This window comes from Amia ocellicauda, chromosome 13 (assembly GCF_036373705.1).
Source record: "Amia ocellicauda isolate fAmiCal2 chromosome 13, fAmiCal2.hap1, whole genome shotgun sequence".
In the NCBI taxonomy this organism is placed as follows: Eukaryota; Metazoa; Chordata; class Actinopteri; order Amiiformes; family Amiidae; genus Amia; species Amia ocellicauda.
In genome coordinates, this window is record NC_089862.1 from 35,787,306 (window position 1) to 35,813,195 (window position 25,890).

The 25,890-nt window shown below is 40.3% G+C and overlaps 1 protein-coding gene across 1 annotated transcript in view; it reads right to left on the reverse strand.

Moving 5' to 3' along the window:
• Positions 1–359: 359 nt before the first annotated feature.
• LOC136766894 (leucine-rich repeat and immunoglobulin-like domain-containing nogo receptor-interacting protein 2) overlaps positions 360–25,890 on the reverse strand; it is a 322,297-nt gene continuing 296,766 nt past the window's right edge. The window contains exon 5 of the mRNA XM_066720764.1: positions 360–2,674. Coding sequence (XP_066576861.1) covers positions 809–2,662 — 1,854 coding nt within the window. The 5' untranslated portion in view covers positions 2,663–2,674 and the 3' untranslated portion in view covers positions 360–808. The remainder of the gene's footprint in view (positions 2,675–25,890) is intronic.

The window sequence follows — 25,890 nt, forward strand, 5'->3', positions numbered from 1 at the left end:
TATTTTTAAAAACCCAGAAACTACTATAATTTCTGATATAAAATTTCACTTACTCTAGACAGCTGTTCTTCAATAGATAAACAAACCAACAAACAAAGGTTTTAATTCTCTGGTGAGTTCATAAACTGCACAAGGCTTTTTATTTCCAGGGTTTCCAATTAATGATCAATAAAGTCTACTGGAAATGTATTAAAGCCCTTTCCCATTGGTAGCAATCTGAGTGTCATGTGTGAGGTGAAGGCTGGCCAAATTGTGACACAGGGGACGTCTTTATTTCAACTTTTATAGCAGTATCATATTGATATTGCTTTAAAAGATTGCAGGCATTATATATATATATATATATATATATATATATATAAAGACATTCTGGTTTCATTGTTACTTCTTTGCAGTGAGTAAGTATGATGCAAGACTTAACAAATAGGATAAGGTCTTTAAATAGAAAGTATACTGTACATAATTGTGTTAGGTAGAACTGTCTTTTTAATTAAATCCTGCACTGAAGGATTCACTGTCAGCAATAAAAAGTGCTGTCCAGGTGATAACGGATTCAGACAAACAGCCTGTTTTGTAGGTCTGTTGATATCTATTCAGCCACCAGCGAGAAGCGAAACTGCTGAAATCACGACAACTGGCAACTCTTTACAAACGCAAACATAACCTCTCCTCATACGACTCCTCTAGCCTGGAAGGTCCACATCCATTCTCCGCAAAACACATCGTCTCTCCTGGCATGCTATTCCAGAATTTAGAAATCCTCAAGACTCTGTTGAAGCATTCTCCCGTAATTTCATGACGTTTCTCCCTAAATCATTTTCATGTTAAACCGCCGGGGTCCGGCCTGCTCTGCCCCCTCCACCACGGCCCCGTTGGACTTTCTGGGAATATACTCTATGTCAATGTTGTTTTTATGCTTGCCCTTCCCACGGCTCCACACAAAGAGAAGCAGGAAGCAAAACAAAACCACTCCGAGGAAAGTGAAGCAGCCCATTGCCGTCGACACTAAAATGGTCTTGAGGTCCAAGGCAAATGTCATGTTGTACACATTAGTTCCATTTGAAGCCGTGTTGTTTGCGTCTGTGTAATACAGAGAGGTCCTGTTCGCATAAAGCGACCTGTCGCTGGTGAGGCCTTTCACCGCCACAGCTGCGGAGTACGTGTCGTTCCCAGCTGCATTGCTGGCCACACAGATATAGGTTCCACTGTCATGAACCTCCGCAACCTTGATCTCCAGCGTGCCATTGTCATGAACTGTCGCCCTCCCATTAGACTTATTTGTAATTAGCCGTCTACGTGGTGTAATCCAGAAAACAGTGGGCCGGGGTGCCCCGTCGGCATTGCAGAACAATCTTGCGGTCTGGCCCTCATTGACAAAGAGCTGCTGTGTCTTATTCTCTCTGATTTTTGGCTTTGTGCATGTTACATAGTATGACAGGACTGTCTCCTGAAACTCCCTGAATGGCTTCCCCCTGACACCCTCTGGGGTGACGCATTCCGGTTGGTTCTCTCCAAAGTAGATGGAGCGCCTCCTCTGCAGTATCCACAGAAGGCGGCAGTCGCACACCAGGGGGTTGTCATCAAGGCAGAGCGTCTGCAGGATTTCGGGGGACTGGAACACACTCCTCTCCAAGGTGTCCAGCCGGTTGTGAGACACGTTTAGGACTCTCAACGCCCTCAGGCCTTGGAAGGCATGAGGCTCGATGGTAACCAGCTGGGCTCCTACCATGTGCAGTTCCTGGAGACGCACTAGATCCGCAAACATACCTGCCTCGATGCTGCTGATGCGGTTGTAGGAGAGGTTGAAGTGCGTGAGATACAGCAGGTGCTTTAGAGCTATGAATGGGACCACGGACAGGTTGGTGTGGGTGATGGACAGCGTGGTGAGATTGAGGCCGTGCAAGGTGTTTGCGGGGAACATATCCAACATGGGCCAGTTGTCAATCTCCAGGTGCCTCAGCCGGAACAGCTTCTTAAAAGAGTAGGCATGCAGAGTGTTGATGCTGAGGTAACGCAATCGGAGGCCGACCAGGTTGTGCAGGTGGGAGAGCGCCTCCGTGGGCACGGCAGTCAGGTTGCACTTCTCCAGGGTCAAGTGCTCCAGGCCCAGCAGCCCACTGAAGGCCCGGTGAGAAATATACACCAGATCATTGTCTCCCACCTCTAGAGACTTCAGGTTGTGCAGATCCTGGAACATGTAATCCAGCAAGATGACAATTTTGTTGTCGCTGATATCCAGGAGCGTCAGATTGGATAATCCAGTGAACACCCCCAGGGGAATGAGTTTGATCCGGTTGCTCTTGAGGCTGAGGGAGCGCATGTTGTAGAGGGTGTTGAAGGCCCCGGGCTCCACGTTCCCGATGATGTTGTCGCTGAGGTCCAGCTCCTCCAGGAGAGGGTAGGAGGCGAAATCATCAGGGTTGACGCCTTTCAACTTGTTCTTGCTGAGGTCCAGGATCTTGGTTTCGATGGGGATGCCCTCTGGGATGGCCAGGAGGCGTTTCCGGTGGCAGATGACCGACTTGCTCTGCGCCGAGCACTCACAACGGGCCGGGCACCCTATGGCCGACCCAATGCAGATGATCAGGAGAGCCAGTCCCAGGAATGGCTGCCAGCATGAGATAGCCGTGTGAAGCATGACTTTGCTGATGCAGTCTACCATTCTGTCAAGGCTCTGTGGAAGAAGAGAAACAGAAGACCGGTTACAAAAGGCTCACGAAATAAAAACTGCATCAGGTAGATTTTAAATATATTGCTCTAATATCATATGATTTGATTTATATAGCATTACCTATATTTCTGTCTTAAATGAATCAACTGAGTAGGCAAAGCTGAAATTAAGCATATTAATAAATATACAGGAGAAAAAAAAACCTTGTGGCTTGTGCATCTCATTCAAAGTACCACTGCGAGTGACACTACATGCCTCTCACCACAGTTTTTTATATGAATATGGTAATGCTCCCCAGAGCTGTGACGCAAGTGGAGAGTGCCTGATTCCCAGCATTGAAGGCTGTCGGATAATGTGACAGCAGTAAGTGGGATTCGCAAGTTCGGTCTCTGGACTCCCTCACAAGACTGAACAAACGTATTGATTAAACACTCTTCACTTCCAGATAGGCTACTTTCTTTCCATACCATCTGCAACTGTCATTGCATTTCTTAATACTGAATAAAGATTCTGTGCATTCGTAGTGTTCATTATTTAAAAATGAACAGAGAACAAACTTTTTAATAATGCACAAAACAGAAACGGAGTCAATCTTGTTACCACCTTAGTCAGGAAACCGCAGCAGTGCATGTTTCTGTGATTAACATGCTGGTGGGGTGGTGTGTGTTAAGCACATCTAGGTCATTTTACACTTAATGGAAGATCATGTTTTTTGGACTCGGTCACTTTCTCTTAATGAGGAATATTGATTTACTTTGGAAGGCAGACACACAAGAGCCCCACGTCGTTTGCAATAAAGACAGGATTGAGAGTAATTTAAATATGCGTCAGAAGCACAGGCTAATTGGAGGAACATGCGCGCGAGAGAGAGAGTGATGAGTGCAAAACATGGGAACATTAAATTCTTTTAATGTCTGTATTTGCATTGTCAGACACACAGAAAAACAATCACAGCAATACTAAAAACAAAAACAAGTGAATACCAGTCAACTCACTACATTCAGTCTATTGAGGGTTAATCCATTTCAATTTGTGTAGCCGTTTATGATGTAATATTTTCAGTTTAACTAAAGGTGACTAACCAATCTGTTCCTAAGGAGAAGGTTTGGAGCGAATGTGATTGGTGTTGCACTTCAGTTTACCAGACACGATCGAGTGAAACCACAGACTAAAGCTTCCAAAGACTCTGCATGCCCTTCAGTAACCATTAGAGAACAAATAACTGTACACTGAAACTCCTTTATGGTGGAAACAATCCTTTCAAAGATTCAGTTTCTCAGTTATGTAGCTCAGAAAGAAAATGCTCTTGCACAGTTGACAACTGTAATGCCATGGTTCTTACAAAATAAAAAATAAAAAACCTGCTCATCTTTAGATCATTTACACTAGTCCATCGATAACATTGTACTCTTGTATACCTTGGAACCCATCTGGGATAAAACCATCTGTCACATAAAACCTCCAAGCAAACAAACAAACAAACAAACAAACAAACAAACAAACAAACAAACACCATCTTGTTAATTTGTTATTTTGCTTCTAAAAGACATTTTCAGAACAGTTGGAGCTTTCCAGGATGTTGAGGTGTAGGTAATCTCACTTTGAATGTATATTGTTCCACTCTAGCACACACACAAAATGAGAAATTAAAACACGTTTATTCTGGCAACATTTACCCATCTACTACTAGAACTGTAGCTTTCAGGTGATTTTCTGTTATAACTAATGATAGACAGGTAACGATAAGCTGAAACTCCAGAAAAGTGATGCAAAGATATTCACTGTAACCACTAGATATTAAAAATATAATGAACACTACTCCAAGAGTATGGGAATTGACAATGTACCAGACATACTACATTGCAGTTTATGTTAAGTCTGGGTCAGTGGACTAAATGGGATCCAGCCCTACTTGGATCAAAGCAAGTTTACGTCTATTTTTATTGCCTGTAAAGCTAATTGATGTAAAATATTAACATTTCGTCTCAAATGAATTATAGGTATTGCACAGTTTGAAACATTGCAAAATATATCTACAGATAAATATAAAAATGAAAAACAACAGAGATTGTGCATATGCTTTTGTTGATGGATGTATTGCTATATGCTTGAAAAATATATATATATATTTGAGGGAGGTGTTTTTCCTTGAACAGACTGTTGTGTTAAATGCACAATATTCCAAAGATTATCATTAGGAAGAATTCTATATAATTATTCTTATAATTGTAGTGAAAAAGACAATAATATAACCAATTTAAGGACATACACTTTGACAGAAGAGTCTTTCATAATTTGTCTATTCCCATATTTCATGTTTCAACCCCTTGCTCATTTTCTATAGTTATAACAGATTTAGGCCAAAACTGGTTTTAAATTCCTCACTATGATTGATTATTCTGTTGAGCCCTATCTGAATGAGTTTCAGAGTAAATATATCTGAGAGTCTTTTCTATTAGGAAATGCATATAGGATAAATAAATCCGCATGCAGTCCGAGTTTGAGTCAAGCTGGCGTTGGAATTGGCAACACACTCTGACTCGATTCGGATCCAGAAATATTACTGGGGTATGTGGTACAGCTCATCTGCGGACGTCTCACAGGTCCCGCAGCAGCTCCAGCCTGCAGCCGCGCTTACCCCGCTTAGTGGAGGCTATCTCCATGGAAACAAGCGCACACGCTGGAGGGGCCGGCCGTCATAAACACCCCGACACCCCCCACTGTGTCAGCTCCGAATACGCACTTCTGTTTCTGTTTTCAATAACATTTCGACTTAATTCACAAGACTATCCTGTTATTAGTGTCACTAAATGACATTGTAATTATTTTTCTTTTTTTCTACAAAAGCTTTTAACTAAGAATAAGTAGATAGTAGACAATATATATATATATATATATATATATATATATATATATATATATATATATATATATATATAGTGATGCAGTGCCAGGTGGAGCACAAAATTGCCACCAGGAAGGTCATTCTCTCCCCTAGAAGCCACAAGGGATGAACGATTGTTTGGGAGCACCTGACCTGCAGGGCTGCCGGAATTGGACCAGCTCTCGCATCAAGGCAACAAGCCAGCATGCCTTGTATGTTGGAGCAGGAGTAGGACAAGAACAGAGAAAGAGAAGAATCCTTTTGCTTTTGGACCTGGACTTTGCTTATGAATGATTCTGACCCTGCATATACCCAGCACTGTGGTCATCCCCCAAAGTGCCACAATATATATTGAAACTAAACTAAAGTATCAGACACCATTGAAAAAGTGAAATGTTAAAATGGCAATAAACATTGTCCAATGATGGACAAAAGAAGATATAGAATCAATCCCAAGCGATTAAAACAAAACAAAAAAGACGACCAAATAAAACATGGGAATATGAAATAAGATTGGCTTTTGTGACCTTGAAAAGAGAAGCTGTATAAAAGTGGAAATATCTCAGAGAGGCCAGATCGATAAACACTATTGATGATGGTGATGATAATATATATTGATAATTATATATATATATATATATATACACCGAACAGCCATACCATTATGACCACTGACAGGTGAAGTGAATAACACTGATAATCTTGTTATCATGGCACCTGTCAGTGGGTGGGATATATTAGGCAGCAAGTGAACATTTTGTCCTCAAAGTTGATGTGTTAGAAGCAGGAAAAATGGGCAGCGTAAGGATCTGAGCGACTTTGACAAGGGCCAAATTGTGATGGCTAGACGACTGGGTCAGAGCATCTCCAAAACTGCAGCTCTTGTGGGGTGTTCCCGGTCTGCAGTGGTCCGTACCTATCAAAAGTGTCCAAGGAAGGAAAAGCGGTGAACCGGCGACAGGGTCATGGGCGGCCAAGGCTCATTGATACACGTGGGGAGCGAAGGCTGGCCCGTGTGGTCCGATCCAACAGACGAGCTACTGTAGCTTAAATTGCTGAAAAATTGAATGCTGGTTCTGATAGAAAGGTGTCAGAACACACAGTGCATCGCAGTTTGTTGCGTATGGGGCTGCGTAGCCGCAGACCAGTCAGGGTGCCCATGCTGACCCCTGTCCACTGCCGAAAGCTCCTACAATGGGCACGTGAGCATCAGGACTGGACCACGGAGCAATGGAAGAAGGTGGCCTGGTCTGATGAATCACGAGTTCAGGGTGTTGACTCCAAATTCCCCAGATCTCAATCCAATCGAGCATCTGTGGGATGTGCTGGACAAACAAGTCCGATCCATGGAGGCCCCACCTCGCAACTTACAGGACTTAAAGGATCTGCTGCTAACATCTTGGTGCCAGATACCACAGCACACCTTCAGAGGTCTAGTGGAGTCCATGCCTCGACGGGTCAGGGCTGTTTTGGTGGCAAAAGGGGGACCTACACAATATTAGGTAGGTGGTCATAATGTTATGGCTGATCAGTGTATACAGTACTGTGCAAAAGTTTTAGGCAGGTGTGAAAATGCTGTAAACTAAGAATGCTTTCAAAAATAGACATGCTAATAGATTATATTTATCAATTATCTAAATGCAAAGTGAGTGAACAGAAGAAAATTCTACATCAAATCAGTATTTGCCTTCAAAACAGCATCAGTTCTTCTAGGTACACTTGCACAAAGTCAGGGATTTTGTAGGCATACAGTCAGGTGTATGATTAAACAATTATAGCAAACAGGTGCTAATGATCATCAATTCAATATGTAGGTTGAAACACAATCATTAACTGAAACAGAAACAGCTGTGTAGTAGGAATAAAACTGGGTGAGGAACAGCCAAACTCAGCTAACAAGATGAGGTTGCTGAAGACAGTATACTGTCAAAAATCACGGCAAGACTGAGAACAGCAACAAGACACAAGGTAGTTCTACTGCATCAGCAAGGTCTCTCCCAGGCAGACATTTCAAGGCAGACAGGGGTTTCCAGATGTGCTGTCCAAGCTCTTTTGAAGAAGCACAAAGAAACGGGCAACGTTGAGGACCGTAGACGCAGTGGTCGGCCAAGGAAACTTACTGCAGCAGATGAAAGACACATCATGCTTACTTCCCTTCACAATCGAAAGATGTACAGCAGTGCCATCAGCAAATAATTAGCAGAAAACAGTGGGACCCTGGTACACCCATCTACTGTCCGGAGGAGTCTGATCAGAAGTGGCCTTCATGGAAGACTTGCGGTCAAAAAGCCATACCTCCAACATGACAACAAGGCTGAGCGACTCAACAATGCATGAAAACACAGGAACTGGGGTGCAGAAAAATTGCAGCAGGTGCTCTGGACTGATGAGGCAAAACGTGAAATATGTGGCTGTAGCAGAAGGCAGTTTGTTGCTGAAGGGCTGTAGAGCGGTACACGAATGAGTGTCTGCATCAACAGTGAAGCATGGTGGAGGTTCCTTGCAAGTTTGGGGCTACATTTCTGCAAATGGAGTTGGGGATTTGGTCAGAATGAATGGTCTCCTCAATGCTTAGAAGTGCAGGCAGATACTTATCCATCATGCAATACCATCAGGGAGACATCTGATTGGCCCCAAATGTATTCTGCAGCATGTCAACGACCCCAAACACACAGGACAGTCATGAAGAACTATCTTCAGCATAAAGAAGAACAAGGATTCCTGGAAGTGATGGTATGGCCCCCACAGAGCCCTGATCTCAACATCATCGAGTCTGTCTGGGATTACATGGAGAGAGAGAAGCAACTGAGGTGCCTAAACCCACAGAAGAACTGTGGTTAGTTCTCCAAGATGTTTGGGCCAACCTAACTTCCGAGCTCCTTCAAAAACTGTATGCAAGTGTATCTAGAATAATTGATGCTGTTTTGAAGGCAAAGGGTGGTCACACCAAATATGGATTTGATGTAGATTTTTCTTCTGTTCACTCACTTTGCATTTAGTTCATTGATAAATATAATCTATTAACATGTCTATTTTTGAAAGAATTCTTACTTTAACAGCATTTTTTCACACCTGCCTAAAGCTTATGCACAGTACTGTATATGTATGGATCAACATCTGGGGCATTTTTCAATTATTTTTCCTTGTAAAAAGACATATCTCTTACAAAACCATCTAACTAAAATCAAGGAAATACTGGGGAAGATGAGTGCAGTGCCTCTTATGACACTTTACATTTCAATCATATACTGATCAAAAATAATTCTGGGAGATATTCCTTTTGATGTCTAAATGCAGTGTGACAGTAGACATGTTCTCTACCTGGGGCCAGCAGAAAAATAGGTTAGGCTTCCTTGGACTTTGACTGTAGTTTAGCCACATTGCCTCTAGATGCCCCTGTAGCTAAATACTGATTTAAAAAATATGCAAATCAAGTTATCATGATCGTTATAATATTTCTTAGCAGACGCCTTTAATCAGGGTAACTTACAATTGTTACAATCACATATCAAGGTACAACAGCAGTATCTCCCACCTGGGAATGAACCCAAATGTGAAATATTGTCTACAAAACCTGGCATGGAAAATTTAATATCTACACATACAGAGCAGATTTTCATTTTAAATCACTAAAATCTAACACAGTAATTCATTGTCGCAAGCTAAGCACTTCATTTTGAATCCATTCGTCCACTAGTAACTGAACTTGCGGTAATAAAACCTATAACTCAAATTTTCTCTACTGGTTAAGGGTTTCAGTTTGTAGTTTAATACAATAAGTCATATGCCTTATGCTTACTAATGCAAATTCAGTCATTTGTCCTATTCTGCAATCACTCCTCTCACTACACATTCATATTTTCTCCAGTCTTGTCATCTTATTTGTTTAAGGCTTCTGGGAATCACTGACTCAAGAAGTATATTGCTGGATTATGAAAAAAAGTATTACAGCAAAGCCTTTACATATTGCCAGCTCCCTGGTGAACACCTGAGAGTACTCTCTGTGAAGGAATAATACTTACCAACACTGTCATTTTAAACATAAAGGTTGCAATGTCTCTTTTTAGTTTTGCGAACCAAAATAAGTACATAAAAACATTTCATGCTTCTGAGTGTGTAAATATCAGATTTAGAGGGGGAATAATATGCAAAGTCTCACATAATTGTACTGCCATGGAATTTTTTCTTTAAACTACACACACAGTTCTGGACAGAAATCAAAAGAGTAATCTTCATACAGTCAAAACCCAAAGTCAAAAATACTTGCTTCACTGCTTACAATACATAATACACTATGACATAAAGGAGGTAGTTCTACTATTACAGATATAGGACAAAATCAAACCGTATCACTACTAACACTCACACACTGTACATCCTATTATTGGAGAAATATTATCTGCCAACATCTGGTGTTTGCTGGGCTTTAATCGCAAATGTGTCCCAGAATTGGTGAAACTCTTAATGCCAGTCACTAACAATTAGCACTTTAGATTCAGTCTCCTGGATGGAAAGATACCAGGAGATCCTTCAGCAAGTTTGTCCGAACGAGGGATAGAACTGGAAGAGAATTCCTTCTGCAGACAGATGAGTTTGAAATCGGATTAGAAACAGTCCTGTCCTGGGGGACCGGAGGGAAGGATAATCCCAGGCGGTATTTCGGTATGAAGTTTCTTCCCCACGAGCAAAATATTAAAGTGCCACATAGAAGGATGGCCTCCCTGTCAGATGCTCTGAGGAGGCCTTCTTCCATTATCTCCTGTGGCAGTGGTTTGCTTAATACCCTCTCAGGAAGCTCATGGTAGTGTCCAGCACAGCAGCCAGTATTAGGAGGTGGGCCACGGGCTGCCGTGTTTCTGTTCTGGGAAGGGGCGTCATGCGGTCCCCCGACAATCCAACAAGTCCATTGCGATGGAGGAGGGATGTGCTTTTAATGTGTCGGCTGGCATGGAGTGGGGAATGCGCCTCTCACATTAGTGCTCTCGGCTGGGGATCGAGGTCTGTGAACGACGGCTCTCTTTCTGTGTTCGGTCTTAATAGCTGGCGTCGGGGGACAGGTTCAGATGGAGAGAGGAAGCGCCGAGGTGATCGACAAACTGGAGGGACCGAAGAGAGTGGGAGCCAAACCCAGATGGGAAGAGGTGAATCCATATTGGAGTTGATTGTAGTCATGCTTCTCGTAGCACCCATATGCAGTACTTATGTAAAGAGAGATAGCATCGACTGTGTGTATATTATAGGTTGAGACTTAATTCCTGTTTTTTTCTTCCACTATTTATCACAAACAAGAAAACAGCTGCACAACTGAGCAGTGTAGTAGTGCAAGAAGCCCCGAGTGTGGGGACCTGGATATAGAGAGTTTGCTGATTCATTGGGATCTTTCACACATGGTCTGGATGCTGTTCTGGGATCAATTATCTCTGAGTAAAGGGAAAGCATCCATCAGCCAAATTACCCCTTCTGCATTGTGTTTCTCAGCAATAACGAAATGCAATAAAAAACAACGCAATAAACTTTCACGATTAATTGGCCAGTTCACTGTGTGCCGGCGATCTGTCTTTGCAGACCAAGCAGTCCGGTTCTGGGCCACTCAGTAGTTAACCCAGAAACAAGAGCACATCTTGGATGCAGTTTAGAGGGAACATAAAATGAGAGAAATGGGGCCAAGTATCCCTTCATCCTAGAAAAACTGAAATATTTCAATACCCACAAGTATTGAATCTGACCAAGTTCCTAATGTACACAACATGGAAAAGATTCATTTATACCAAAATGTACAGTTTGGATGGTTTTAGGTACTATTATTTCTGTTCTTCGTGTGACTGTCATTATATTGTCTTTTGAGGGAAAATAATAAAAGGTTTTGTTTTGTTTTCTCACGTGAATTGCGTGGAATAATGGAAGAATGACTAATCATAAACCTCTTGGACATGTTTAGAAATTATTTACCTTTGATGATCGTAAAGGCAGTAAACTAGAGGTTGAGTCACACAATTACCTATTAACTGATTTCATTGTAAATCACTTAAACAGATTATTCGGCACGCTTGATCTTCTTGTTTTCCAGGATAACACGATGCAATTGAAAACAATCGTCTTGCTGATGATTTCAGTTGATCTTTATATTTCAATAAAAGCACAATATTCGCTGGGATTGAATTGGTTAAAACTGACTGCTAAATAGTTGTATTTATATTTCCACCATGGCATTTTCTTTTCCCATTATGTTCGTAATTATACAGATAAAATACGTGTACAGCTTCCCAGGAAGTCCTATACAGTCATAAAAACAAGACATGAAAAGTGTAAATAAATTCATAGAAACATTACGATTTGTCACCTTGGCTAAGTTGGGATACTCTGACTCGATAAAATATGGTCATTTTCAGATACAGTGCAACACTAAAAAAGAAACCTCCCTGGTATTCTGCATAATTGTGTGACCTAAATACAGGTAAGCGTACAGTGGGGTTTATTCTATAAGAAATATGGCAGAAAGAATTGAAAGCTCGGTTCTTTCAGCAGGAGAGGGCCCTGAGGGCAAACACTTGACAGCATTGTCAGATTCAAATTGAGTCTACACATTCCTCATATCGAGCCTCGCCGAATCCACGGGATCCGATATATTAAACCTGGGCTTTCTAAATTATCTCCCTCAAATTAGTTGTCAGGCAACTGAAAATAAATCAAACGACAACTCTTTGAAACCGCAATTTGAGAATACTTAGCATTAGTTGTTACGTGTGTTATGTATTATTTAAGGCTGCCTGCCTTTGTGGAATACTAAGTGAAACGCAGTGCAGTATTATATCTATATCTATCTAAATATGTAATGAGGCACCTGCTGCAAACCAATGAAATACTGTTTTAACTTCAGTTTATCAGTAATAATAATAATAATAATAATTAGCTGAGTCACCTCCTCAAAAACAACTTAAATTAACTTAACTCTTTGAAAATCTTTCTTTTTATTTGAAGACTGACACGATGGCACACTAACCAACTAGTTAATTATTGTGCAGGTGCTTTGCTCTGTATCACCTGACTTTAGTTTTATGAGCAACCTGTTCATGGAAAGAGATTATTAATAAGTGTGTGATGCGTCAGCAGGTCTCTGTGATTTAATTGAGAAACAGACACGGATTACTGCTAATTACAGCTTGAAAAGAAGGTGGAGAGAGCAGAAATAACAGGGAAAGTAATCGAGTCTAGTTACAGCAAACAACGCTCTGAGTGCAGTGAAGTAGCATAAACTCGATATTGCAGATTAACCATTTTCACTAAGGGCAAAAAATAAAGTCTGAAGACATCCAATGAAGCTTTATGTTGTATGTCTGCAATCTTTATTATGTCCGTCTGGTCCCTGTGATATATTTTATACAAAAGTTTTACTTAATCCTATGAGCTGAAGGGATTTTTTTTTTATCTGTGTCTTGACTTGGTTAGGACGAGAGGGATTTCATTTCATTACCTCAATAAATCCCCCACGACACAGGGAAGACACAATATATGAGTAAGAAAAGAAAAAAAATCTTATTGGTTTATGGTTAAACTCTCCCACCACCCCCCCCTCACATAAACACACACCATACTGACAGCAAACCAACCATAAATTAAAAAAAGAGTGTAACTGATAAATACTAATTTTTGGAAGAGCCTTATCATTTGAAGGCAGAGGGGCTTCACAGCACAATGTTTTGTCTTCAACAGATTTCTATTGAAACTATCAGGCATCGATTTTGCTCCCGAAGCACCCAAGTCAGTGTATAGTGAGGGAAATTTAAAGGGACTGTTTACTCTGATAAGCAATTATCACTGAGGGAAAGTGTCTTCAGATAAGGTGCTGGCGCTGATGGAGGGAGAGGAGATATGATTTACTCCGAATCTGTTCAGAATTGCATTACAAAAGCACGCCACTGCAGGAAAATCAATGGAGGGAACTGGTACAAAATCCCACCAACACAAAAGCTCACCGCCACAGACACGTGCACCGACTGCACTGGTTGCAAATTAATAAAGGGGACCCTGTAATCTCCATCTGGATGGTCATGTAATGCTATTATGAAAAAGTATAATTATTTATTATATTAGTAGTTGAGTTTGTAGTAGTATTATGCTGTTTACCTCCTTGTGGTTCACAGTAAGCTATTTGTTTACTATTATATTGTATATTTCGTGTGTAACATTCAGGGTTTGGCTGGCACAGACTCAGAGAGGGCAATGCCAGCCCACACTGGATTTACTAGGGGTGAAACTACTGCTGATTGGGTAAATTGGGTTAAACAAGGCTGTTGATAGATGGTGCAATATAGCTGGTTTGTAAAACACTTGAGGTGATTTTGTATGATTTAATTTGGGCACTTCAGTTCGAAAAGAAAAACTGCCTCGCCAACACGAGAGCCACACTCTTTCCCGCGAAAAGGGGAGGAGAGAAAAACACATAAAAAGATGTCAATTCCAAACAGGGGAGGTTGCAGGAGAGATGGATATTGAAAATTAGATTTAAATAACATGTTGGGTCTTCTCATATCAGCAGAATAGACCAGCACGCCTCGTGTCCTGTGACAATGCCCTTTGTCCCGATGAGGATGTTTTTTGCTTGCGGTGCACATATACCTGAGCATCTTGCAGGATTTATGATTTTTAAGTAAGTGGGTCATGCTTGTGCCACGAAAAAGAAGCATCCTGCAAGGCTATTTGAGAGTTAGTTTCTAGGTTTTCTTTAAGGCCGTTTTGTTTTGGGGGTTTTGCATGAATGAAGCAATTACAAATAAAGTCAGCTTGATAACACTGAATAACCCGTGTATGTAAATATTGAAGACCAGCAGGACATTTCTCTTTTATTTGACCTGTGCAGGCTACCACCAGCTTATCGTGACCAGGCTGCACAAGAGTAGATCTGCAACTGTATCCAGAGACAGTTGTTTATTTGTTTTTTGAAACGTTTTATTTTTGTATTCGTGCATTTAAACTGAAGTGAAATCAGCAGTAAAGTGAAGTAAGCAGAGCAGTCTTCCATCAGAAACTGCGGCTTTCCTGTCATTGTCGCCGGGCTCACAATTCATTATATCTGCCGCACCGCTGTCAGATTGTTCTTCAGAGAAATAATAATCACAGCTCATGAAAAATAAAGTTATAGACGTGTTGTATGTACTTCGAAATGTGTTCTGTCACAAAGCCATATTACAACATGATATATATCACAGAAGTACTTTAAGTAAAGAAAAGTCCATTTGTTTTCAAATACCTCGAGACTGAAAGCTCACTCAATCACACGGCGCCATTGTCAGAAAGGGGTGAGAACAACACAAACACAGACACGCTGCAGGACGCTGATAATGATAATAATGATAATAATAATGATGATAAAGGCAGAAAAAGCAAAGTGAAAGATGAAACTTGTATGATGGCTGTGCCCGGTGATGTATAAAAAAGTAATATTTGGTTCTGCAAAACTACAGAGAAGGAAGACTTAGATAATCTTTCTGTTACTACTGCTTGTGACTCTCCTGTAGGAAAGACCTCCCCAGCTTTTATAAAATAGTTTTGGAGGAGTTATGTTTTAGTGTTTTAAGTTTAGAGAGGGGCCAGGATGTTAGTCAGGGTTTCATTTTGGTTGTTTTCTTTCACTGAGCACCTATATGTAATGAATTTACCTTCTTTTGCACCAAATCCCTGCCTTCTGTGGACCAGTTTCCTCGACCCTGCCTACTTATTAAGACCAGCGCCACGGCCAACCCCTCAAGGTGCCTCACAGAGACACACACAGAGATCTCGGTCTTGACACGTCATTCACACTGTGTCATGCGACGTTGTGTTGGTTTGCACAATAAGGCAGAATAACTTTCATTTAGAGACATTCCAGCAACGGTGACGTGCAGCTCAGGCCAACGAGAGAGAACGCATTTCTAAAATATGCCTTTTCAATGCACTGTTGTGTTTGTTTAAACTGAATCCGTTCTTTGCATCTCTCAATAGAGGGTAGACAGTTTGTTTTGTGCACGTGTGACACGTCATGCTATTGATTCTGGGCTCACACTCACCGCAAACAAAACCACTTTTAATTCCCAACTCCCACTCTCTCAGAGGAAACACGGGGAACTTTACAGCGCTACACATTACCAGCAAAATCCATGTAGTGCGAAAGAGGCAATAAATACCCTTGTACTCCTAGACTTGTCTACAATTATAACTGACTAAATTCTAAATGGCTTAAAAATCCTATTATGCACAAATTAAACCATCCCAATCAATGCCAAAACCCTGTAGAAACGACGTGCAAACCAAGAGAGATTGTCTGTCTGGTCTCAACAACAAGCGTATATCAAAGAAATCATCTTTCCCATTTTTAAGTATTTGTCTCTGTCAGAAAAGAAGTCTGAAGACAGATGTTTTGGTGATAGGTTTGCAAGGATTTTCAAGAAATATGGGGTTAATCAATCTTTGAAAATTATATTTCTTTGTTTCTGAAAGCCTGTTATTGCGGCGATCTGTGTTGATGCATCAAAACGAAAATGGAATTTCGATTACAGCTCCTGAGTGAACCGAACAAACTCGCTGAGAAGAGAAAGCAGAGCAGAGCACAGTTCTCATACAGTTTAATAAATACTATGCATATTATTTCTGCAAAATTATTATCCTTTTCGTGTATATAATCAATCATAAAACAAACTGTATTCCTCCACAAATGTACTGTGTGGCCCACATGACAAAACATATACGCCTCGTGGATTTATATTTCTGTTCTACGAGCGTGCTTATTTAGTGAGGGACTGCTGCCAGTTTTTCACTCTTGATAAAGGAGGAGTTGTCAAGGTTTCGGCTGATAAAGTCATCGAGTCCTTGATTCGAGCCAGGTGAAAGGATGTGGAAACTGCTTTCATCTGACAACCGTACGGAGGCTCAGTACTCAGTTTGTAATACTTCGACATTTTGGGGGCAGAAATCTTTCCCTTCGGCATCACAGCGTCCTCATCAACTCAGTCAGTCTGGTTCTTTTTGCTCTGAAGAGTTGTTATTTGAGTCTTTTTACCAGAAATATGTGTCTTTTCCCATTCTGGTTTAACTAACATTTCAAGATTTTTAAAAGGGCCTAGACAGAGCAAAGCAATCTGGCAGTAATATTGGGGATATTTCCAGTAGTGATCTGTACCCTTTACATCAATCACACCATACTGAGAGCTGGATGTACAGGTACAATTATATACAACCTCGTACACTATTGAGGTGTAGCTGAAAGGTCTTTGTGGAAAAGGCTTGGGCTGCTTTGTTTTGAAGCTACATCTTGTGTCTCATGCAATCTGCAGTCCAGAGATGCAACAAAGAAGAAATGGGCTACCAGAACAGAAACATTCCTGGATATGTCAGCAAGTAGTACATTTTTAGCCTGTGGTGGGCTTTGGGGGGGGAAAGGCAGAATGTGTTTTGAATTGTTGCAAAGTTGATGCAAGAATATAAGGCAAAGAAGTGTCTTTATTCACAGATAGAAGGAGTTAAATTAACCTTCAGGTTTTTAATTTTGAACATATCCTGTCAGCTGCAGTGGATAAGTTAAAAGAGAGAGGAACACACACACACACACACAAATAAAATAAAATGATGAGTTTCCATGAGCAGAGCAATGAATTGAAATATGTAACATGTCCTTTCAGTACAAGGAGATCAGAGCGAGATAGAGAGTCAGTGACACAGTACAGGTACCCGATGTGGAATATTTATAGGTCTTTTTTTGATACCTGCAGCTGGTTCCTTTGGTAAACTGTTACACAACCTGCTCATCTCTACTATATAGGACTCTTGTGCTCCGTCAAATATGCTTGTACTGATGACTAACTGTTCTGTGTTCCCCGGAGCCTCCGCACAGCACTTCTGCGGAGAGAGGCAGGTTTCTGGTTCAAGACACATTCGCGGTTTTAATGAAGTATTCCACAGCAGAAACACCAGCCTTTTCAAGATGGATTTTGTAAACAAACCAGCACAACACCCCCCCCCCAAAAAAAAAAAAAAATAATACAAATATTGATGAAAATAATATATCATGTATAATAAAAAATGATCAATTTCTCGCTCTGGGAAATGCTAGTGCACTGTGGCTCACTGACAGCTGAAAAAGTAAGATTTGATACCGAAATGTATCAGAAAGTGTCCTGGTTTCACATCCCTCTCTTTCTATTTGTCATCTTCATTGAGTTTAACAGAAAATGATCTGGGGATGTTGCATTTGAATGACCCAGTTTAAATGGGAGATTTGCGCTCCCAATTTATGTCACAGAGGAGCAGGCCATATGAAGAATAGGAAGAATAGGAAGAAAACTGAAAGGAGAGGAAGACCCAGTCTAAGCCATTTGCTGAAGAAGTAAATTATATTTTTTCTGCATTTTCCACACCGTTCTTACTTCCTGATATGTGTTAGCAGAAGCCCTCAGACCAATCCAATGTATGCACTCACTGACACACAATTGTTCCATGCATGTAATGCCAGTACCACGAACAATTAGTACTCAATAAGAACAAGCGTTACACCCAATTACGATGTCACTCAGGACATTCATGCAGTCCTCCAAATAACCCAATGTAGGTTTGATTGGCAGTAGAGGGTCAGCCTGGGATTTATCTGGCGTACTGCCAGAACGTGAACGTGAAGGTCCTATAGTCTAATCCCCAACATCAGGTAGAGATAAAACCGGTGCATGGAGTCACTTTGTCCCCTGCACTGCAGTATCCTGTAATTTCTGCTGGATCTGAGTGCTATTGGCCCTGCAAAATGTATTCAAGCCAATATTAGTACTGGAAAGGGCTGAGGGGTTTATAGGGAAAGGGGCAATGGGAGGCTACCAATATGTATTGCACTGTGCTCTGAAACTCTGCAAAAGCATTGACCCCTGACTCCAAATGAGTAAAGCATAAAGAACCCAATACAATGTTGGAATAGATTGTAACACAAATCTCAGTATAAACACGGAAAGAAAATGGCATACCAAAACGTATACATGCATCAAATAATTAATTGTTATCTGAAAGCAAATAAATACATACAATACAGTGTTTTTACTAAATAATACATTGGATCTGAATTACATAATCAGATAGATACCAACTGTGCCAGTAATCCAATGTATAAGATCATAAGAACGTAAGAAAGTGTCCAATCGAGAGGAGGTCATTCGCCCCATCATGCTCGTTTGGTGTCCATTAATTACTAAGTGATCAAGGATCCTATCCAGTCTGTTTCTGAATGTTCCCACATTGTCTCTTCAGCCACATCGCTGGGGAGTTTGTTCAGATTGTGACGCCTCTCTGTGTGAAGAAGTGTCTCCTGTTTTCTGTCTTGAATGCCTTGAAGCCCAATTTCCATTTGTGTCCCCGGGTGCGTGTGTCCCTGCTGATCTGGAAAAGCTCCTCTGGTTTGATGTGCTCGATGCCTTTCATGATTGTGAAGACTTGGATCAAGTCCCCACGTAGTCTCCTCTGTTCCAGGGTGAAAAGGTTCAGGTCCTCAGTCTCTCAGTAGGACATTCCCTTCAGACCTGGAATAAGTCTGGTTGCTCTCCTCTGAACTGCCTCTAGAGCAGTGATATCTTTCTTGAAGGTTGGAGCCCAGAACTGTCCACAGTATCCAGATGAGCTCTAACTAGTGCATTGTACAGTCTGAACATCACTGCCCTTGTTCTCAATTCTACACTTTTGACAATATACCCTAGCATCCTGTTTGCCTTTTTTATTGCTTCCCCACATTGTTTGGATGGAGAAAGTGAGGAGTCCACGTAGACTCCTAGGTCTTTCTCATGCGTTACTTCAACTAGTTCTATTCCTCCCATAGTGTAATTATAGTGAACATTTTTGTTACCTGCATGTAATACCTTGCACTTGTCCACATTGAATTTCATATAGTTTAATCATCTAATGCCTGTCAGAAATATTTACTTCTTAAGTACTACACATGTCGGCCTATACGATGTTTCTGTGGTTGTTACTTTAGTCATATTGTGAGGATTCATCAGTGGTTTGTATGTCTAGAAATGTTATAATATCCCCCAGGTCCAGTTTTCAATGCATAATGAATGACCTTTTCAAAATTATAATTTTAAATCATCGAGATTAATTATTTCAGCTGCCTCATGTGCTCCAACATAGTCGGTTAAAGGTACAGCCTAGTCCATGCATAACAGCATTTCTACTGGCCTTACTTTCTTGTAATGTTCTCAAATATTACGAAAACCACCAGAGGTTATGAAATGTTTCTTTAGTATTTAGACTTTCTATTAAATCTGCCCTTCTAACACCAAACCAAAACCTCTCCACGGTTTTGACTGGTTATGTAAGGCAGATCTACATCAGTGGATTATCTTGGTTGGACTTTGCCCTAATATTTTATTTTCTCTGGAAATTGCACAATAGTTTAGACTTTTTATCATTTCTGTTGATTTGGCAGGAACCTCCACATGATAATGCGAATATATATATGTGTGTGTGTGTTTGTTGCTTTCCTTGTTTACATTTCCTCACAGGACACGGATAGTGACAATGACATAATCTTTTTATATAATACAGCAGCAATCGTGCCATTAATGTTAGTCAAAATTCCAAAGGACATCTTCCTCTGCCTTAGGGCTCGATTTTATTCTTTGTGCTTAACCTATGAAACAGTGTTCCTGGGAATGAACATGACAGCTCCACAGGCTAAGAATACAGTTACATTCTCCCAGCACTCGAAATGCACATTATGGTAGGAAAATATTCAGGTCACCCTAACTTTTTTCTTTTCTCTAAAAGATTTGAAATAAGACTCAAAATCCACTGCAGACGCCTGAGAGCGGAGAGATAGTTCCTTTTGTTATACACATCTGTATGATGTTGCAAAAGGCAAGCAAGAACTATACAGCTTTGATTTTAGGGTAATTCCAAAATGATTTACGGTTAAAGAAACATAAATACAAAAGTAGGAGGGTGGGTGATGCAGTCATTTACTAATTTTCAGCCACGTAATGTTATAACTGAGGTGATTACATCTTTCTCCCAAAGTACATCGATTCAGTATTAAAAAAAACTTCACGGCTCGAGAGTAAAGAGTCACATCTGAGACGTTAATTCATTAGCTCGCAGGTTATGGCATTTTGGCTTTGGTGGAATATGAAAGAATACTTTTAATTTCTAGGGGATTTGAAGCTTCCCAAGACACCATTATCAGCCTCATTCAGTATCGTCTTGCTCACTGTGAACATCTGAAGCATGTAACATGTTTGAGGCACAGCAGAACTGATAAAGAAGTCACATTACGAGTGCAAGGCCCTCAAACGCATGCACTTAATGTCTTTTTTTATAACCTGACATGCTCTGGTATCAGCCAGGAATTCGACTCACTAGCAAAACAGATTCTCCATGCGCAGCAGTTTCCCCAGCAATTTGCAGCAGTTTCAGGATTCAGATAATAACCTGGCCCATGTGCAATCAGCCAATAAAAGTCATTTATTAAATCAGCACGACACTGTCACCGCTAGAAGGTTTTCAGTGTCTGTTTATTGTGGCTCCCAGGCAGTAATCATTTCATGTAATGTGATGGCTTTTCAGTCAATTACGTTCATGCTCCAGGCTTTATGCTTACAGCTGCAATGCATGTTTATTGTATAATTACTGGTACTCTTTAAGAGGATCATCAACACGCCAGAGTATTGTCTTCAAAATTTGGTAGTAGGGACAAGTTGTCTTCAGCACAGTGTTGTTGGAGACAGCACACACCACACACTTGGCTATAGCTGAAAGATTTATACTTGTGTTTCCACGGAGTGGTGCGGAAAAAAGGTTTGGCTCGTGTTCAGCATCTCTGTCAAGAGCTGCAATTCCAAAAACCGCAACTGCAATAACTATGAAATTAAATGAAATGCAATTAAAATATATTGATGGTAGCAGTAATCCAATTGACGGAATCTGAAAAAAATAGGCTAGCTGTGCAACCCATATGATTGCAGTACAACACAGCAGACTAATACAGCCAAAGCACTGCAGCAACATACACAACTTGGATGACATAATAAATATGCTTTAGAAGCCTGTATACCAATGTCATATAAGACACAGTTCGTCAATAGAGGTGGAACATGGAAAGCACATATAGATTACCTCACTTATCAATTAACTGATTCATTCCCCAAAACATGGTATACATTAAATATCTTACGCACTGGATGTTTACAATAGAATGTAAAATTACAGAGATACCATTCTCATATGTCATATGTCATGGTGTTTAACCCCTGAGCCACAGCAGTAAACGCAGGAGGCTCACATCTGCCATGGCGAACACATGTCAACGCGTTTGTTGCCCGGTAGCTCCAGTCCTGCATGACAAGAAGATGAGCTGTGCCAGTACTTCACATGCCAGGTCCTTCCACATACGCCACGTCTACATCACCAGAGCTGGACAGAGACCCAGTGGAATCGAGTCATGCGATCTTATGAGTCCTGGCTTCAAGAGCATCGCTATTGACAGACATCAGCGGTGGTCTTCCCTTCGTTTCAGGGTCTGGGTGTCGGGGCGGAGGCACCATTAAGACCAGATCAGAACACTGACTGACACGATGTAGTGAAAACTGTATAATTTGCATATATATACATTGTCAAGTTGTACAACGGGGGACAGGGTTTAGCTACACAAATTGGAAAATTAAATAATGCAACTGATTTTCTTTTGGTGTCATGGGAGTAACAATATTATTTAGCTATGGATGCTGTAGCATAATTGTATATTATTGTAGAGTACAAATTATTACTATGGCTGTATTATACATTTGTTTTAATCACTATACTGTTACTCTTTACTCCCTTGTATATTTCATACTGTGTTTTTGAAGCATCAGTCAAATACATTAATAATAATAACACCAACAATTTATTATAATAATAATAATAATAATAATAATAATAATAATAATAATAATAATAATAATAGACCTACATTTTAACACAGACAATCACTGGACAAAATCAGAAATGCACTGCAAATCCGCGGCAGATAAATACCACTTAAAAAAGTTTTGTGAAGCGTTGAATTTCACTGAGAATGTATATATAAATGTCCCATTGGTGGGGGAAAATCCATTAACATCAGGATCTAGGTCCAAGGTCCCTCCATTTATAAATCTGACTTTCAATTTTCACGGCTATTGGGGCCTTGACTTTCATACGCGCTCTCCCAATCACTAGAAATGAATGGCTCTGCTGTGGGCACAGATTTCTATATCTGGTAGCCAAATCACGCAGACAGAGCTGGCATGTGAGCGTGGCACATGCATACACAAGCAGAGCCCGAAGGGTTAACCAGCCTCAATTTTTTTACCAGCCACCCTGGCCTAATACGGCATAGCTGTCAGGTAAATTACACAGTTTTATTTTTTCCACATAGGTCTCTACACAAGAAAATAACTGTGTATTCTCATTAGGATAAAGGTAAGGAAAAGTTATTAAATCATAATTTTATTTTAATGGGCTCTATATCTTATAATGGTGTTAGCCTGAAGGAAAAATGTAATTAACTCACAGGTTAAAGTGGAGCCAGAGTATGCAATTAACCCAGCGTTTTTCAGGGCTTTTGCTAGTAATCACAAAGTCCCGTAATTATATCGCAATTTAGAAAGGTACACTTGCTTATCCATTATTTAAATGGGGATTTAAAGAGGAGTTAAAATGCACCATGAAGGGATGACGCTGAGCGAGTGCGAAGCATTGGGTACTTAAACATTTTTAACAAGCATACATTTCCGTTTGCAGATTAGTATTTATAATCCAACAAACGACACACACGTCTGAGTTTGTTTATCCAGCAAAACTCTTTACAGGAAGTGCTTGAGCAATGCATACAAAACACCTTGACATATGTGACACTGATGCGTCTGATGTTTGACGGGTCTGTAGGTCGTACGCTGAGACGGTGTCAGGGTTAAAGCAGCCAGGTTTGGGGAGAACAGGAAACAGATTTAATTTTAAATCTTATGCATTGATACGGTTTAGTCAGACTTACATGGAAGAATTATTATGTAACAACTTACATGCCCAGTCTTCGGGTTTCTGCTTAATTTTTTTTTTTATTTAATTGAACTTATTTTCATTCACAGTGTATGGTAGTTATAATTTCATTCTAGGCAGGAAATGTTTGTCAAAGAAAAGCAATGCACTAATTTGAACCATTAGATTGACTATTACTTTCAAAAGTGCTTGGAATGATTCCACTTTTTTATTCACATATAATCAAAAGCAGTGTTAATAAAAAAGTGAAAGAATACTCTCATTAATAATGACCCAGAGATCAAATGAGGTAGATCTTAACACGAACAATGTGCCTTCCAAGACACTGAATCAAGAGGTAATAACGAGTGATTTGTGAGAGTTATTGCTTTGTTCATATTGAGCTCCCAGGGAGGAATGAAATCATCTTAATTAGTGGTAAATTTGGATATATTTAAAGAACAGCTGTTTCAATTCATACCCTTACAAACAGAAAAGTTGAGAAGTACAATACTGTGCCTGGGCTTTTCTTCTCTGAGTGTTTTACATTATGATTTACTGTCACAACCCGGTATAAAATATTGTTTAATTAAAATGACTGAATTTTGCAAATGATGAAGTGTACGTTTTAAACAGAGCAGCACTTTTTCCTAATTAAATATACTGAAATTAAATTTTAATGGCAGTGTTAATAGAAGATGATGTTGCCGAAGCCATCTACATGGGCGATGAATTAAAAAAGATGGAAGCAACTGCCCTTCTCTTGAAGTGCTAATCGTAAATCATACCAATCAGCAACACGTACACCCTACCAGACAGATTGATAATCATAAACTAAACAATTGATTCATCAACACAAATATTAGGGATAATGCGCGTTGTGTAACATTAATCATGTTCTAATCATGGCAACAGCCGGCCTGTGCGCGGGATAATTTGTTAATTTTTGACTGCAGCCAAAAAATAATAAATTAATTAATTTCAAATATGTTTGCAGAGCACAAGCAGTAACCATTAATAGGCTTCAACGTATGGAAGGAAACGCAGTATGCACATACATGTTCATATAAATTGATAGTTTAAATCGTATATTGATCTCCAGTGGCATATCGTCCAAGGTGTACCCTGCCCTGTGCCCTCTGCCTGTTGTGCCTGTGACCCAATACTGGATGGAATGCTTATTGGAAATGGATGGATGGATGGAAATATTTCACCCTGAACCCAATTATTATATTATGTATCATCTAGTAGTGGACTACGTTTTTGAACATAAAGAAAGGATGATTGCAAAGGACTTTCCCCTCTGTTGATTTCACACGTGCTTTAATTATCCATGACTCCATTAGTGCTGGTGTTCTCCGGTAACATGGCAGACATAACCCGCAGTGGTTCTGCCCGAGAAACACAATCTGCACTTAGGTAGACAACCTGTCTCTGTTACTGTAAAGGTATTTACTGAGCATGTTATGTACTACTTACATAACAAAGGTAGAGCCCAAAGGAAGACTTTATGTTTGCATGTGCCGGCCACGAGTAGGAATTTCTGCCCAGGTGTTTATCTCCCATTAATGGGGGCTAGAGGGTATGAACCAATTAACTAAACATTGTGGGATGTAACTACCTTCTTCAGTTATGTAAAACGGTGTGTATTGGAGTCACCCAGACAAAAACCCGATCCAAAAAGAACCAAACAAAACCAAAACATACAAACGAAGGATTGATGCCGGTTCAGAAGGCTTGGGTATTTGGTTGTTTGGATAATTAAATTAGATCTCCATTTACTAATGAGAGTCTACAGCAACGAGGAGAATGTCTCGCTTCATGTGTGCCCATGCAAGGGACCGCACTTCCTCTGTGTAATTTGTAATTGGTAATAATATCCAGTACAATGTGTTTGACAATGAAAAGTCACGCCTCGATGTGCATTTTAAATACAGAAGAAATTGATTTAGATAGAAATATGCTGTGCTCTGCGACCTCAAGTACCTGACGTCACACTAGCAGGCTTGTATTAATACTCATAGGAAGCAACAGCCGTGTCTACAGAGCAAGAGAATTGAAGTACAGCTGTGCTCATTAAATTGTGGTAATTAGGGTAGGATTCTCCTTGTCTGAACTTAAGTCAATAAGTCAGGAGTCTACAGTTACCTGGAGGACTGCTTTTGTTTCTGGCTTTTGTTGCAAACAAGGTCCCGGTTTCTTCAGCGGTCTGATTACCAGATAAACTGAATTAATTTAATACTACTCTGCTTACTGCAAATTATAAGACGTGCACCTTGAATCAAGATAATCTGTTAAGGCAACTGTAACAAAATACAACAAAATGTCTGGCTAATCC